General features: G+C 38.6%; 1 protein-coding gene across 2 annotated transcripts in view; it reads left to right on the forward strand.

Annotated features, from left to right (window-relative positions):
• trim44 (tripartite motif containing 44) overlaps window positions 1–15,406 on the forward strand; it is a 29,047-nt gene extending 13,641 nt beyond the window's left edge. For both annotated transcript variants that reach the window (XM_037254575.1, XM_037254574.1), the window contains exons 5-6: window positions 366–388; window positions 14,397–15,406. In XM_037254575.1, coding sequence (XP_037110470.1) covers window positions 366–388; window positions 14,397–14,481 — 108 coding nt within the window. In that variant the 3' untranslated portion in view covers window positions 14,482–15,406. The remainder of the gene's footprint in view (window positions 1–365; window positions 389–14,396) is intronic.
• The last annotated feature ends 262 nt before the right edge of the window (window positions 15,407–15,668 follow it).

Consider the following 15,668-nt stretch of genomic DNA (forward strand, 5'->3'; position numbering starts at 1 on the left):
CAAGCAAGTGATGAGTTGGTTGTGGGTCTATCCCTGACTAGGAGGAAAACCATCCGTGACAGAGAAAAAAAAAACTATATCATTATAAAATCAATTATAAATCTTTAAAACATGTATGGGCGGCTGAGTGGAGCATTGGTTACCACGTCACCTCACAGTTCAGAGGTGTCTGGATCGATTCCGGCTTTCCCTGTGGTCACAAAGTGAGAGTGAGAATTTATGGGCCTGTTTTGGAGCCACACCAGCTGTGGCCCTAGTTAATGTGAATTATGTTGTTTACCTTGTACTTTATTACCCATGACACCTGCACACTTACTTTTAGTATTTTATTCTTGGTAAATTTTTGTCTTTCTCTCTGTTTGCAGCGTGACTTTGAGGCCAGACCAAGGTAAGGAAGCCACTTTGATCCATGTTCACCTTTCCAAACTAAGGGCACATTAGAAACACCTTTTTCAGTATAACGTCATAAGGGGCCTGCCATTTTAGTGGGATTAATAAAACATGCAAATTGCACTTGAATGTTCCTCATAACAGATTCATGAGAAAGCAATCACTGACCAAAGGACAAAACTACTGTCGACACTGCTCTTCTCATAAATATATTTCAATTTGCACTATTTCAATTCTTTTAAAGACAGAACATTACATTTGCATTCGATCAACCTCCTCCATGCTATCCCTAATGAAGTGGCCAGCTCAACTGGCGGAAAACAAATTGTGCTGATGTAGTTGTTGAAAAATTGTGAATATGAACCATGAGATCAGTAAGGTGTGACTGTCGTTGCGCATTGAACTCAAGTATCAACGTGGATGAATTTGCTTAAATAATACAACGAAATTTCCACCATGTCAGTGCTCCCCAACATTTTTTCCACCGGGGTCCAGTCCATGCAAGTCTATATAACCTTTGTGAACTTGCAACCATTCAGTGACCAAGTTACCTTATTCACTTATTTTGATGATGTTCAGTTTGGCGAACAATTCTATATTGTTTTGAGTGGTCCCGTGGGGCAGAGAAAATTGCTCCACGGACGAGGGGTTTGATTTGACTGCTCTCCGGCAAGCAAAGGAACAAACAACATCCATATTTTGATGGGCAGTCGCGTCTGTGTTCATTTGTAATGAAAGGACTCTTTTTACCTTGGTCTGTGTCAGACCATTTCAAACACTTTTCAATCTTAGACTTGCCCTGTGAGAAAAAGGAAGGGCCTCTTGCACTTTCTGGTTGTGTACCTGTGCTCTTCTCAAAGTGCCCCAAACAGAACAACATACAAATCTCTCTCTCACTCTTTCTCTCTCGCTCTCTCTCTCTCAATATATAGTGTTTATATTATACATTATTATTATTTTTTTAGCGGCGCTTACTGAGCCCAGGAATACACATCAGCACCCTTCTGATCAGGAATATACATCTCCGTTAGTCATTCTTTGGGTCACACTGGAGCTCACGTAAATGGAGAAGCTACAATTAAGGTATTTAAATATGTTTTACGTTGAGGTCTTGTTTGCTCTCAACAAAAATGGATGAGGAGCGTTGACTGCTAGTGAAGCGAATTTGTGCGTTACATATCTCGCATATCAGCTGCATATTGTGCATATGTAACATATAACTTGCTTGCAAGAGATTCCCAATGCACATGAGCTACTTGCTATGGTTCACGTGTGAGATACAAAAGGCACGAGTGTGTCACTAATATATGTAAAGCTCGCACGTGACTTACTTCTTGCGAGCACAGGTTGTAAGTGTTGAGCGCATGTTATATCTATCATATTGTCTCCAGTGTTCGATATTTACTGAGTGGAAAACAATATGTCATTAATGATTCAGCCAGTATTATGAGCTCCCAGGTTGAAGCAGATGGCAGCAAGGCTGGGCCGAAGGGTGAGATGACGCTGCCCTTGACCAAGGTTAACTGCTACCTCTTACTACATTCCCTGATATAATTACTCCCCGTATTGCACTAAATTGCAGTGTTGCGGAATCTTTTGTAGCTAGTGGAAAATACCGTTGTCTTATAAATAACGAATAGCTTTTTGTTTTTAGCAATATCTTCAAGGGAGATTCGTATGTGTGAATTCATTGTCTAGCATGAGTTGGCTGCATTGCATGGATGACTTGGGGTGACAAAATATCCTTGATCAAATTTATGTAAAATTCCCGGAATGTTCTAAACTCTTTTTCAGATGCCTGGATTGTACTGAGCAGATTATTACTCTTTGGGAAGGTTGCCGTATCGTAGAGATCTGTGAATGTTTCCCATAGCTGATGTTATTTTGTCATTTCTTAGGTGTATAAAGAATAGACAGCGCCTCTGGTGGTATCAGCCATGTCGTGCCCTCGATTTTGTCTGAAATGCTTCAAGACATGAATAATTAACAATGAATTCCACACAATCTCCTGAATTCTTGACAATCCATTAATTTATCTCCAGGACCCCCAAGTTAAATTAATTTATCTAACAGGGTAAGAGGAAAAGTGTAACAGGAGAAAAGAGGCAGAAATCCATAGAGGATTTTCTACAAAAGAAATCGAGAGAAAAATTGATAATGCAGCAAAAACAGAATTCTGCTGTCTGAGCCCAATATCACTCAAGACAAAGTGTTCCCCTCACACTATAATCCCCATACCCACACACATCTTTGCACCAGTTGCATATCAATGCAGTGCTTACCAAGGTCTTCTAAATTCAAATCTCAATTCTGCTCTCAGGTCATCCACCAGACTGTTGCCTTAATGAGATGCATTTTAATTTAAATTAAATTTAAAATGTCATTTCTCTGATTTAACAATTACATGCCTTGCTTCTCCTGACCCTCCCTTCATTTTTTATTTCCTTACATTTATATATATTATATTTATTTATTTGTATGAACACTATGAAGCTCTTGCACATATTGGTCCTTAAAATATGTTTTATTGTGTTTTATGCGACCTGTGGAATTTATTACTTAAAAGAAAATCAATTAATACGATGTTGAATTTAGCTTTGTCGGATACATTCCAAAAGCAATCAGTTAATTTCAGGGGTACAATGTGTACACTAGATCGAATTCAGTGAGTTGCTGACTTGTTCACGATTATCCACGATATTTTAAAAATGAAGGAACTATGAACGAACTAAATGAATTATATGATCAAAACTGACGATTCAATGTTAGAAATACCAAGTCTTTAGGCATGGCTGCTTTCCAATGGTTGGAGAATATTTAAAAGAAACAAAAAAGAAAAAAAAAAACATAGTATTCTGCATGTGGCAACTTTGCTTAAGGAGACTAATGGTGACCGATAGAGCACTTAAATCAATGGAATCAGAATACCAGTCAGAATGGGAATTTTTGAAAGTTTGGCACATTCACTATAATTACAAAAGAGGTGTATGCAGTCAACTTTAAGTAATACCCCTTAATTAGTCAGCAATATTAAACTACCCTACATTTTCCTTTATTGACTAGCCTCACAGTTTAACACATATAGATTTGCATGTTCTTGGAATAAAAATAAATAAATAAATACTACGACACACGCACGCACACATTCACATACAAATGTCATTATTTATAATAATAAATGACTGTATGTACATAGTGTTAAGACCAAGAGGACAAGGGAACCCTAAATAACAGCTCTTAATATTGCAAATTAGTATGTTGACATTTGGTTATATGATGATGGTTGTCAGCCATTAGAATTTGAAGTACACCTTCTGTCACAGTTATTATGAAACTTAAAAACAATGTGAGGTTTGTATATGAGAGACATGTAGCCTTTCGTGGCTGTGAATGAATCACATTGCTCACATATTGACTTCATAATTATAGCTTTCTATGAATACCTAATTGGGGCTGATTCTACAACAGCTACATTGGAGTAATCAACAGAAGGCAACATTTTGATGAAAATCACCATGAAGAAGCTGCCAACACGATGATAAAGTCGCTCTTCCAGCAACAACAAAAAAAAAGATCTTAACATACCATCACATATTCTTGTTCCCAATAGAGGCTCTTTCTTCCCAAAGGCAGACCCATCTTTTTAGAATTTTTACAATTTTTTTTAATGAAAATTTTAAATATTGGTAATAATACAAATCTAAATCTACATTAAAAAATCATTGCCTCTAAACCTAATAACTGGTTGGGCCACCCACAGCAGCAACAACATAAACCAAGCGTTTTGTGTTACTGGCAGTCAGTCTTTCACATCTCTGTGGATATATTTTGGCTCACTCTTCCTCTCCGAATTGCTTTATTTCAGCAACATTGGCAGGTTTTCGGGCATGAATGGCCTTTTGAGAAATATGCCACAGCATTTCAATCAGATTCAAATCTGGACTTAGACTAGGCTATTCAAAAACCCCTCCATTTTCAAGTTTTTTTTCTTGTTCCACACTTTTTGACCAATTCAAACCATTCCAACTTGAAACTGTTCAACTCAATCCTATCACTCTTTTTTCCCCCAAATAAAATCAAAAATTAAGGCTACAATTGTATTTATTTTTTGCTCTGTCTATATTTTTGATCATTCCAGAGATTAATTTAAACAAATATTGAATATCCTTTTTTGATTTTGCTGCTCTGCCTCTTGACCCTGAAAGGTTCAAGTTGTAGAAAATGTTCATGATGCCGATTTGTGGACAGTTAGAAGACGGTGCAATAACTGTTACGGAATTACCTATCCAGATCGGGACTGCCTCTGCAATTCTCTTCTCGAGACATACACTCATACACATATACATACGTATAGTATACACACACACATGCACATTTCATTTTGCTGCAATAGAGTAACATTTCTGATCTCTGTTTGTAGAAGATGTGGAAAGATAGTGGCAGACTGAATCAAGGTGCAATGAATAAGTGCCTTATCAAGCCCCTGGCCCCCGGTTAGAAGTGTCAAGACAGAATAGACACACACACACATACTCACAAATGTTGGCAGACATCTCCCTTCCCATAGCTGCTGCAGATGGACATCTGCAACATCAACATCACAGCAAATGTTTGTTGACTCAGTGGGATGGGACATCTCCCTCACTCAGTCCACAGTGTCCCTCTGTTCAGTTGTCATCCAAGAGAGGCAAGGGAAGTCTTTGTGAAGGTTTAATTCAGTAGCCCTACCACAAGACCTAAGACATTGTGTAGACTAAAAGGAAACATTCCTTACATATAATAACTGTATTGGAATGTGAAGTAACCTTCCCAACCTGTTACTCTTCTGGTAAGTATTTTCAGGCTAACTAGCTAGAGCACATTAAGACTGATGGCAGTGTATTTTTATGCTGTATTTTATTTTTCAATACTCTAACTCAATACTCTAAGTCGAGGTCTTCAATGGTGGAATGGAGGATCCATCTTATCCCCCTTGCCTTGTCCTCAGGGATTCTCCCCATTACCCAGTCTATTACAGGATTGAAGAGTACTGACATCACACATCCTTGGCGGACTCCAGATCCTACAATAAAGCTGGTAGTGCTTGTTCCCACGATGCACGAAAAGCCGATATAGCCAACTTCCCAGCTTCAAACATGGTTCGAACATTCCAGAAGCCAAACTTGAGTTTGGTGCTCAGAATCCACTTCTTTGCACCACCAACTTCCTGAGTGATGTCATTGGAGGCGGTCATACGAGTTTGTTACTCCTGCGGGCCTTTGCATCTAGATTTCCGTAGGTTTCTTTTGTTGTTGTTTCCGTAGCATATGGGATATTTTACAGAATAGGGTTGCGACCCCTATATCAAACCAACGGCCATTCCTGACCAGTTGGAGTGGGTGGAGGTGGTTTGTTAGTCCTCCCATACTCCTCTTGCCTTCCAGGTAATCAATTACAGACTCACACGACATGAGACCAGGCAGGACAAGCTGGCTCGGCACGTCAAGCCCAACCAACTCCTGTTACCATATGAGTGGCAGTTGACTTGCAATCTGCCACAATTGGCACCATGAGACAGCCTAATAGCCAGTTTAATTCTTTGTTTAATTCAGTCTGTTAGCTCTGTTTGTTAATTCAGTTCGTTAGCTCTGTTTCACAGCACCTTTTTTTTTTGTCCTCCTTGCCATACGTGCATGTGATGTCCCTTCACTACTGAGTAGGGGTCAGAAAGAGGAGGAGTGGGTATCTTTTCTCGGAGAGGTGTAAGCAGCATTTTAATTTTAAAGCCCCTCTGGTGATATAGCGTTTCTGTGGTAACATGTCAGGGAACCTGGTCATTTTGCTGATTAAGATGGCGCCGGCGGTTTACTGTTTCAGAAGGGGCTGTGAGAAAGAGGCAGCAGGGGCTGGGCTGCCAGCCATCTGCCAAGTGTGTAGCCACTGCTGTGACCAGTCGGCCCTCATAATGGTTGTTTGGCCCTGTGACAAAGGCAGTTTGGTACTCACGTCAGCCTAAAACGGTCTCCCAAAGTAACCCTGAAAAGATGGTGCCTTGTGGTGGAATAATAAAAAGGTTGAGAGGACCTAACAGACAATCTGCCTCTGGGCGGTGGCAAAGGCTGAATATAACAAGTTAAAAGTAAAATGAAGAGTGAAGACCATGTACTGTTGGTGCTCACTATTCCTTATTTCTAAGCTGAAGCTGTGCAAACTGAGAAGAACAAACAAAGCTTTATCTCCCCAATGTATTTTCTCTGACTTCTCTTTCATTTGTGCATTCAATTTATACTTCAAGGAGTATTAGAGACTGTGCTAAAAAAATTCTATTCAGTTCCCATTAGTTCCTTATAATACAAATTGTGTTGGAAAGACAGATTTTACTCTACTTGCAAAAAAAAATCATTGATTGCCTGACCAGGGAGTTGTATAGTGAAGTACAATAAATGGAACTTGTGCCTCAGGGTTCTGCAGTGAGTAGCTGCTAGGGGCTTGGCAACTATCTTGCTTACCCCTCTAGGCAGTAATTTCAGGCTAACAAGAACAGAGTCCTATTAAAATTAATTTAGTGCGAACATAACTGTACTCTTAATTGTCTTTGCTACATAAAATGTTACATTTGAATACTTCAAATTATAAAATCGACAGTCATTGCTAAGGATTGTTGCACGTATTTGTTTAAACTGTGAAGTGTTATTTACAGTCTTTAAAAATACACTGGAACCTTGGTTACGAATGTAATTTGTCCCATGAGTATGTTTGCAACCAACAATGTTTTCATTGAAATGCATGGAAATGCAATTAATTCATTCCAGACCAACAACAAAGTTATTTTTGTTATTGTCACTGGTGTTTGGATAAAGCCGAGCCATATCTGGGGGTCCACTGTAATAGAGGACATGTTTGTTAGTGACGACGTTTAACAACACATTTTGTTTTCTTGAAGTGTATGATTAGCAATTTAGTTTTCTTAACATTCAGAGACAAATTGATGTTCTGACACAAATGTGGACAGTTCCCTCACCGCATTCCTGTCTGCAGCAAACTGCACAAAAGACTGAAGTGTTACACTTAAACAGGTTTAGATTGAGCATAACTACAAAGGCCAAATGAGTTATTGATGATTATGAAATGTGTAACTCAACTCATTTAAACATTTACAGTATGATGACATTTCCAGAGTTCTTAATTCAAAGATTGTATGTCCTTAAAATGAAGTCCACCAATTTGAAGACAAAAGCAGCTTCAATTATTCAAGAAGCATCTGTTCAATGCAGAAATTACTGATCATACTTAGCAAAAACATCAAATTTTGACCCAGATTGATTTGAGAGTACTTCTCGGATAATCCCTCCCTGTCCGTCCCTCGTGGACACGAGCGTTGTTGCACCATCAAATGAGCCAATGGAAGATTGAGGTCAAATGGCATTAACGTAATGTCTCTGCATTAATTTGTCTCCATGAATCACATTAGTCATCCGTGTTTAACTGGATTGGGAATTCATTCATTTTCTCATAACATAATTATCCAACTCCTCACACCTGCTGCAGCACAGAAACCCGTGTGATCCCCGATCATCAGCTCAGTCTTTAATTGTACGTCTTTGACCTTTCCGCCCACCTGCTCAGTGCGCCTGCAGGTATCCTCGGCATAATACATGCGTCACGAACAGAGTTGACGGCACACGAACTTTTTGAAGGAGTCGATTGCAATGTACTTTCTTACCACACAATGCCATGCATGAGCATTTGCTGGAGGATGAGATTTATTCTCAGTAGTTGCACTTTGCAGCAATGAGTAAGCTGCAGAGCACACAAAGGGTCATATTAAACAGCTGCTCGTGCTTTGTCCCTGCCATGATGCATTGCCTTTTTGTTTTGCCATCTCTTCACTTCCTCCATGAGCTGATGAAGTCTCTACAACAGCCTGGAAACACCACAGGGTGTTGTATTGTTTTTCAGGGGAAGAATGTCCCAGTGACTCGATCAGTCTGAAAGGAGCACACTGTCATTGTTTTGGTTTGGTTTTAGAATTTGCAGGCATTAAAAAATCATTTTATTTCCATGACATCCGTGTTGTAACCGCACATTTTTACTTCTGGAAAATATGAATAACAGTCATTAAAGAGCAGTTAGCATTTGTCTCTCGCAGTGTCAATGAAAGAAATGCCTGACAAATCTGTGTAATGATCATTAAGATAAAGGATAAATGTTTGAAATGGAGGGGTCGCCTAACTCAAAAAGAGTAAAAATACGTAGCTGTAGTGCTATAAGGTGAACAAACATAAGTGCTCCAGATTTACATATTTATGGTTCATATATTCAACAGTCACCTTGACAGCATCGGCAACCTGCTCTTCCTGCATACTGCTACTTCACTCTCTTTATTTGCTTTAAATCTCACCTCCCCATTCACTCCAGATTAATACATGCTATAGAAGGCCAATTGAAACTAACATTTAATATTATTAAATATTATATATATCATATAATATTAAATCTTATATAAATATTAAACTTAATATTTAACAATTTTAAAAGAAACAGAAGTACTAAAGTACAAAATCAAGCTACTCAGTCTTCTTTTAAATAAAAAAGAATTTCAGTAAAAATAGTTCAGCTTTAGTCTTTTGTTAAAATTACTTGAATTATTGATTCTTCTGACCACAGTATACATTACCACAACTCCATTCTATCCCAGAAAACACAGTTTTCTTTAGTAATTAAGTAAAGTTAAGTAATTTTAACTGGCATTGGAGGGTATTACAATGCTTGTCAAAGGGTTTTGAATTAATCCTAAACCCGTGTGGTCATATCAGATATAAATGTATGCAGGACTCTTGGGGATTAGTCCAACAAATGGTTGAGGATTTATGTTAAAATCAAAGTATTTCTATGGAATTAAAGGCTATTCAGATTTCCACATGTGATCTCTTAAAGATCCAAACACTTCTTGATACCGTTTTTATCGAGATCAGAAACCATTTTCCTCAACATACTTTACATGATGTGTTAGTGAAGAACAGAATTAATTGAATGGAAGAACAAAAAGAGGGCATTAAAATGACGTATCTGAGGGTTTGACCGTCATGATGTAATGCTCTACTGGGATCGAAAAATGAATGGACCAAGAGCAATCGTCTGTAATAGAACTCAATTAATGTTTATTATCACTCCAACTGATTAGGAAACTGAGAAATTGTCTGAGGTATGGACCTTGAACTTAAATGGACTGGATTATATAACTTCAATATTTCAGTATACCTCAATTGTATCTCTATAATTGAAATTTCACATCTTGCATCAATTCCTTGTCGTTGTAGTAATGCCTTAGTCGGTGGTTTAAACTTCTTGCATCAATTCCTTGTCGTTATAGTAATGTCTTAGTTGGTGGTTTAAACTTAGATTCGTTATCCCCAAATGCATTGCATTATGTCGATCTTTACGCATTTAATGATGATGACCTATTTGTAATAAAATGACAGAGGGAAAAGTGTGGACATTCCACATAGGCTCTTCAACATTCTCCCACATCAGCACAGTTATTTCCTGACAGTACAGAAGCTGCTACTGTTCTTTTTTCTTGCAAAATCCCCTCCTGATCAATTATGTTTCCCATTCTTTGAATCTCCCTTTACTTCGGTGTAACGGTTCGTTTGCTCTGGTTGTTTCCCTCCCTCACATTTCTTGTCGTTAGGACACATACAAGAAATAGCACAAATTCTGGCGAAGTGTTGGAAACATCAGAGGCAGACTCCTTCGAAAAGTGTGGGCGGGGCCGGTCTTGAAGTACTTCCTCAGTCAGGCTTGTCTGATAAAAGAAAAGACTATGAATCCATAAGGATGAGCGGAAGTTGGCCAGCAAGATGGAGGGGCAAAACAGAACAAAATAGGCCCTCACGATTAGACACAATAGTGTTCACATTGTTTTTTGTCTGTTTTTTCCCTAAGTAGTAGTTTCGACTCTATGTATATAGAACAAAAAATAAATAAATCCCCCATACAATTTATGGCTCATTTTCTGTTGCCTCTTTCGTTTTATCAAATTTTCCATAATTCCTGCAAAGCTATTACGTTGAATCACCCAGGAGAAGTGATGGGTTTTACTTCATTAAATTGTGGCAGAGTGTGCCGCTTTACTTAAGAAAAATGGTATGACTTGTCCTCATGGGCTCTGTCAATAACCATTAACTATCTTCTCTCATTAGACCAAATCCCATAGACCCTGGGGCTTGAGAACAGCCCCGCCACCTTGTATGATGGAATACACACTGAGTAGATGGAATCCCAAACTGTTTGAAAATGCAAATGGCCATATTTTTATTCCTTGTTATGCACAGTCTCATTGTCTTTTATCCTTTATTCGGTTAGTCAAGCACAAATAACCTTCTCCTCATTCAACAGTGGCTATACAGTTAAAATCTATGCAACTTTGATCAAATGAGGGTTTTTTTTTTCATATAAAGGAATAAAATGTTTCAAAACATTTTTAATACGAATATTAATGTTTTTTTAATATTAATCAAATTTGCTCAAATAAAATTTGGTCACATTTTGAAGTGGTTTATCTCAGTCTCATTTGTTTTACATCCTAAAACTCTTGCGTTAGAACAATGTTGTTTTAACTGTTTATATCCACTATAATACTTTAGGTCCTCTCTTGAGACACGCATGCACACATTTGCACTATCCATCATATCCAAGGTACTGCAGTATGATTCATATGTCAGTAAGTCTGGCTCAAGCTTGTGAGGCTGCCACAAATATGGGAGTGTTTCTAGATAATGATTTAGGATAAGTAGCAGTACCCTTGCTAGGAGCAGTACATTTAAATTTAATCAAGGCTGGGCTCCACCCTCTTCTATCTCCCAGAACCCCCAGAGGGTTGACTACCCCAAAAAAGAAATGGAATAATAGAGACAAATGTCTTAAAATGTCTTTTCATCTGGAGAAATCCTACAAAGGTGGGTTTATTGTAGAAATGTACTGTAGTGTCTAATGGGAATGTTTACAATATAACTTTTTTTTCTGTCAGTCTCATTTGCTTTACAACAAAAGTCAAAACAATCCTTGTTCACACAGTCCTGCAAAAATGAGAAAACACATGCATCGGGAAACAGTAGATTCCTATGATTTTTTTGGGTGCTTCCGCAGCCAGTGGATCAGCTCTACTTGCCTAATCTCACCCCATCCTCAGGCCACGGTCATACCAAGGGGAAGAGGCAATGATCGGTTCTGATCAATAATACATTGACTGCATTAATGCTTATGAATAAGTCATGGGAGCAGAGAACCCAGGTGACAGGAAGGACACCTATTTGCACGGACACGCACTCGCACAGCCAAATGATCTTTTATTTTAGGGCTTGGAAGATGAATGAACAAGAAGAGCAAAGCAAGGACTTTGCGCTTGAGAATGTATCAAGCACTTGCTGACTTTTTGTTGCATGTCAAGGCTCCTCTGTCCTTTTTCTGTCACCACCCTATATCTTTCAAGGCCCCTTTTTCCTGTGGGTGGAATGAATAGTTATTACAGCTGTGTCCTCAGTCTTACTAAACACTACTTTTATATAACTCAATTTGGTTGAAGTCGTGCTTTTCTTACTATCATGTATGCATTTGTATGTAAACATTACCCCGGATGCCATCTCGGACAATAGGATGGTCCATTGCACAATTTTGTGTGTGTGGTGGTTGTGGGTGTGGCTGGTTTGGTGTGTGCGTGCGCACTGCCAACAACAAAGCCTGAGAGGCCTGTGTGATGCTGGAGCAAATTTGAATACTCTGTAAAATTAGTGTGGTCGATGAAAGTACATCTGGTACTGTTGCCAGGAATTTGGAATGGGAAGAGCACTATTGAATAATTAATTCACTGGATGTGCACTGAAGTGAGATGGGAGAAACTATAGCAACTGCTGTATGTGGGTGTATTCACTATGTCATCGTTTCTATTGGCCGGCATTGCCAAGATGCATGTGTTTGTGTGGATGCTGATTGCTGCAGTGTTTTAAATATACAAGAGTATTTTACAAGCATTTTGTGGAACGATAGTTTGTTCTGGCTTATGAGATGCCCCGTGATGACTTTTGAGTGGTGTCTCCCCAGGAAGTGCAGGAAGGGAGAGAAATCAACTCTTTGCTTCTATGAATATGAATACACAGGGAACAGTGCTCGAAGTTATCATTGGTGAATATCAGAGGTTTCTTATCTCTTCCCCTCAAATTTTCCACTGCTCCTTGCATTGGTTGAAAACGTGATGTGGTTAAGGTTAGGGTTAGGGTGCTTGATGATGACAGCGGCCGTGAATGATGGAATCATGTCCTTGGAGGAGGGGTAGGAGTTGAGGTCAGACATTGCAATCATGTGGCCACACAACACAAAACCAGCAGGTTTGTGTCGATTCCATCAATTTGTCGCTTGAAAAGATACCATTCCTCAAAAACGTATTAATTTCTCGCACAATGGCTTACAAAATTAAAGACACAGCCTTGCACAGATTTTTGGCAGTCATAGCATTAATCTCTGCCAGTTCTGCTAGTCATAAACGCTTGCATCCTCATGCTTACGGTTAACAACATTAAAGGCAAGGCAATAAAAAAAAAAATCACAAGAGCTGGGTCTCATTTTAAGTGCATCCAATTATCAAGTATGAGACATTTCACAGTTTATAGTCTGAAGATTCAATATATCTAAGACTCTAAGTACAGCAATTTCAGAGTCGTCAGCCAAATTGTGTATTACAAGGTCACATATTATACGGAGACAGCATACTTATCAAGTTTTGGGTTTGCACAAGTCAGGTAAAAAGGCCATTTAGTAAAGATTATTATTTCACTCCATGGTTTCTCTGCACGCAAAGAAACCTTAAGCCCCTATCTCACTGAGTGGCAAATAACTGCGAGTGTTTTCGAAGGCACGAATATTGCATTCACGTAAGGTTTTGGTCAAGGTCGCAAATGTTCTTAAAATGTTTGCCAGACGTTCGTCAACAGTTTTAGTGAGTTTTAAAAGTACAGGCAAAAGTCTGCCGAACATTTGGCAAACATTTGCGACCTTGAAAAAAAACTGTTGAGAACGCATTATCTACTTTCCAAAACACTCGCAATCGCTCGCCTCTCAGAGGGTTAGGAGCTTTAAACATCACAATCAGCTCCTAATGACTCCTGATGAGCCTCCTCTGTCATCAGTGGTCTTGTTCTGGATGTGTGTACGTGCGTGCGTGCATGCGAATGAGTGTATGATGTAACTTTGGGCACATTTAAGGAAGAGAAGCTATTTTTGGCACTGTTACCATTTCATTTCACTCTCATAATGTTTTTTTCAGGTCAGAAATGACTGCATGTTAGCATGCTAGGAGAAATTAGAATTTAGGTCAAAGCAAGTATGTGAGCATAAGTTACTCAAATGCTGAATGCCCATGTGAGTTCAACTATTACACTCACTTTGCATTAAGGATAGGCAACTAATCTAAATGTAATGATTTACGTATTATATACGCGCGTGTGTGTATAGTGTATAATTATGTAAATACTCAAATTGATTTTATCCGCTGCTGTGTTGATTATGTATGTTTTGTCGTTGCCGTTATGGCCAAATCCATAACTTGTGAGAAAACAAACAAAAAAATGTAGCATCATCAAACGAGTTTCGCCAGATCCTGTGAGGACTCATCAATAGTATACTATAATCTAGTATATCAATAATATCCAATATGAAAAAAAATTGAACGTAAGCCAATTTAGACAGGAGGTTTCCACCTCGCAGTGATGAGTATACTTCAACCATGTTAGTGCAATGTGCAATTAGAGCTTTTTGTGATGTGTGGAATGTCTCCAGGCCCAGATTGCTACATCACTGCTGATAGAAAAGGGACCAAATGGATGATTTTCTGCTTGAAGTGTTGATTGATTGAAACTGATTACATCTCACTAAAGTTTTTTTATATTTCATAATATGTGCGTGCAATGGACTGTGTGTGTCGTATTTTTCACGATTGTGATATGATTGATTCTTTTTGTGCTCCTTTTCAGGCTACCAATACCAAGGGCAGACCCGGTGGACCCACAGAACTTTGAAGACAGTGATTCTGGACCTTCCATGGAGCACGCCCCTTAATCGTAGCCTTTCTGTTTAAGTTGAGCCTCAACCTACTTTTAGCCTCATTGTGCTCTTAAGTCTCTCTTCTCCTCAAATGACAGTGAAGTGACCTTGAATTCACTTGTGAGTGCTCAAGGGGGTTGTAATATCATTTCCCTCCTCAAAAATTAGATTGTTTCTCAACCATTAACTTTGCTTGATGGAAACACTGCAGTCCTCTGTAATCGATTACAATCTGGCCCAATTTCCACTGCCAGTTGGATCCAGGGCTTCCTCGTGTGCCTGCAGACTAAGAGAGGGAGATTGGATATATTAAGCTCGGCAAATGTCAGAATTTGGGCATTTCTTCAATACTGTGATTTTTACTTTAGGTTTTTCAGTTTTAGAGAGTGTCGACAGCCGATTTGTAATTGGTTGTGAAAAAAGAAAAGACATCTAGCTTCTTTTTATACTCTTGCCTTTTCAACTTCCTGTCATTCTGGGGCTTTAATGGGTTTTTTTCCCTCATACCCCCTTACTGAACAAATCACTGACATTTAGGAATGTTTCTGGATGAATGTTAATTCATATTAGCTGACTGCCTTTGTTGTTCATATGATGAAACATGAAAAATATGAAAGAACAAAACAAAACACGAAACAACAGAAATTGACATTGTGGCTAATTTACACTCCTTCCACCTTGGACCACTCGAGCACGGCTTTCATTCACAATGCACCACTAATATTTTGAATGTTATCGTTTCTTTTGTCATAGATTTTATGTTCACGATGGTGATATGTAGGTCGTATGTGACAGCATGAAAACACTACCTGAGCACTACACTTAAGGTGCAACAACATCCTTATCAACAAATAACGAAATCATAATTCTGTTAATTATATTTTGTCTAATTTTGTCTTGAATCTAGAAATAAACACTTTTGATTTGATTTGAAGGATGACTTCTGTTAGAAAGTTTCTTTTGTTGTTGCTTCTGTATTTTTCTTTTAAGAATAATGTCTGTGCTACCCTAAAGTAGCCGAGACTGAATTACCTGAAAACTGTGCAAGCAAATGAGGATGGTTGAGACAATAAGGTGGATACAGTGCTGCATGTAATTCTAGTTTGACTTCATCAAAATTCAAAGAGCCAAAGCCTCCAAATAGGATTGGCTCCTGGAACAAAGGGTGGTGATGGAGTCCAAAAACACCCTCGATTATCTGA

Source organism: Syngnathus acus, chromosome 6, assembly GCF_901709675.1.
Source record: "Syngnathus acus chromosome 6, fSynAcu1.2, whole genome shotgun sequence".
Taxonomy (NCBI): Eukaryota; Metazoa; Chordata; class Actinopteri; order Syngnathiformes; family Syngnathidae; genus Syngnathus; species Syngnathus acus.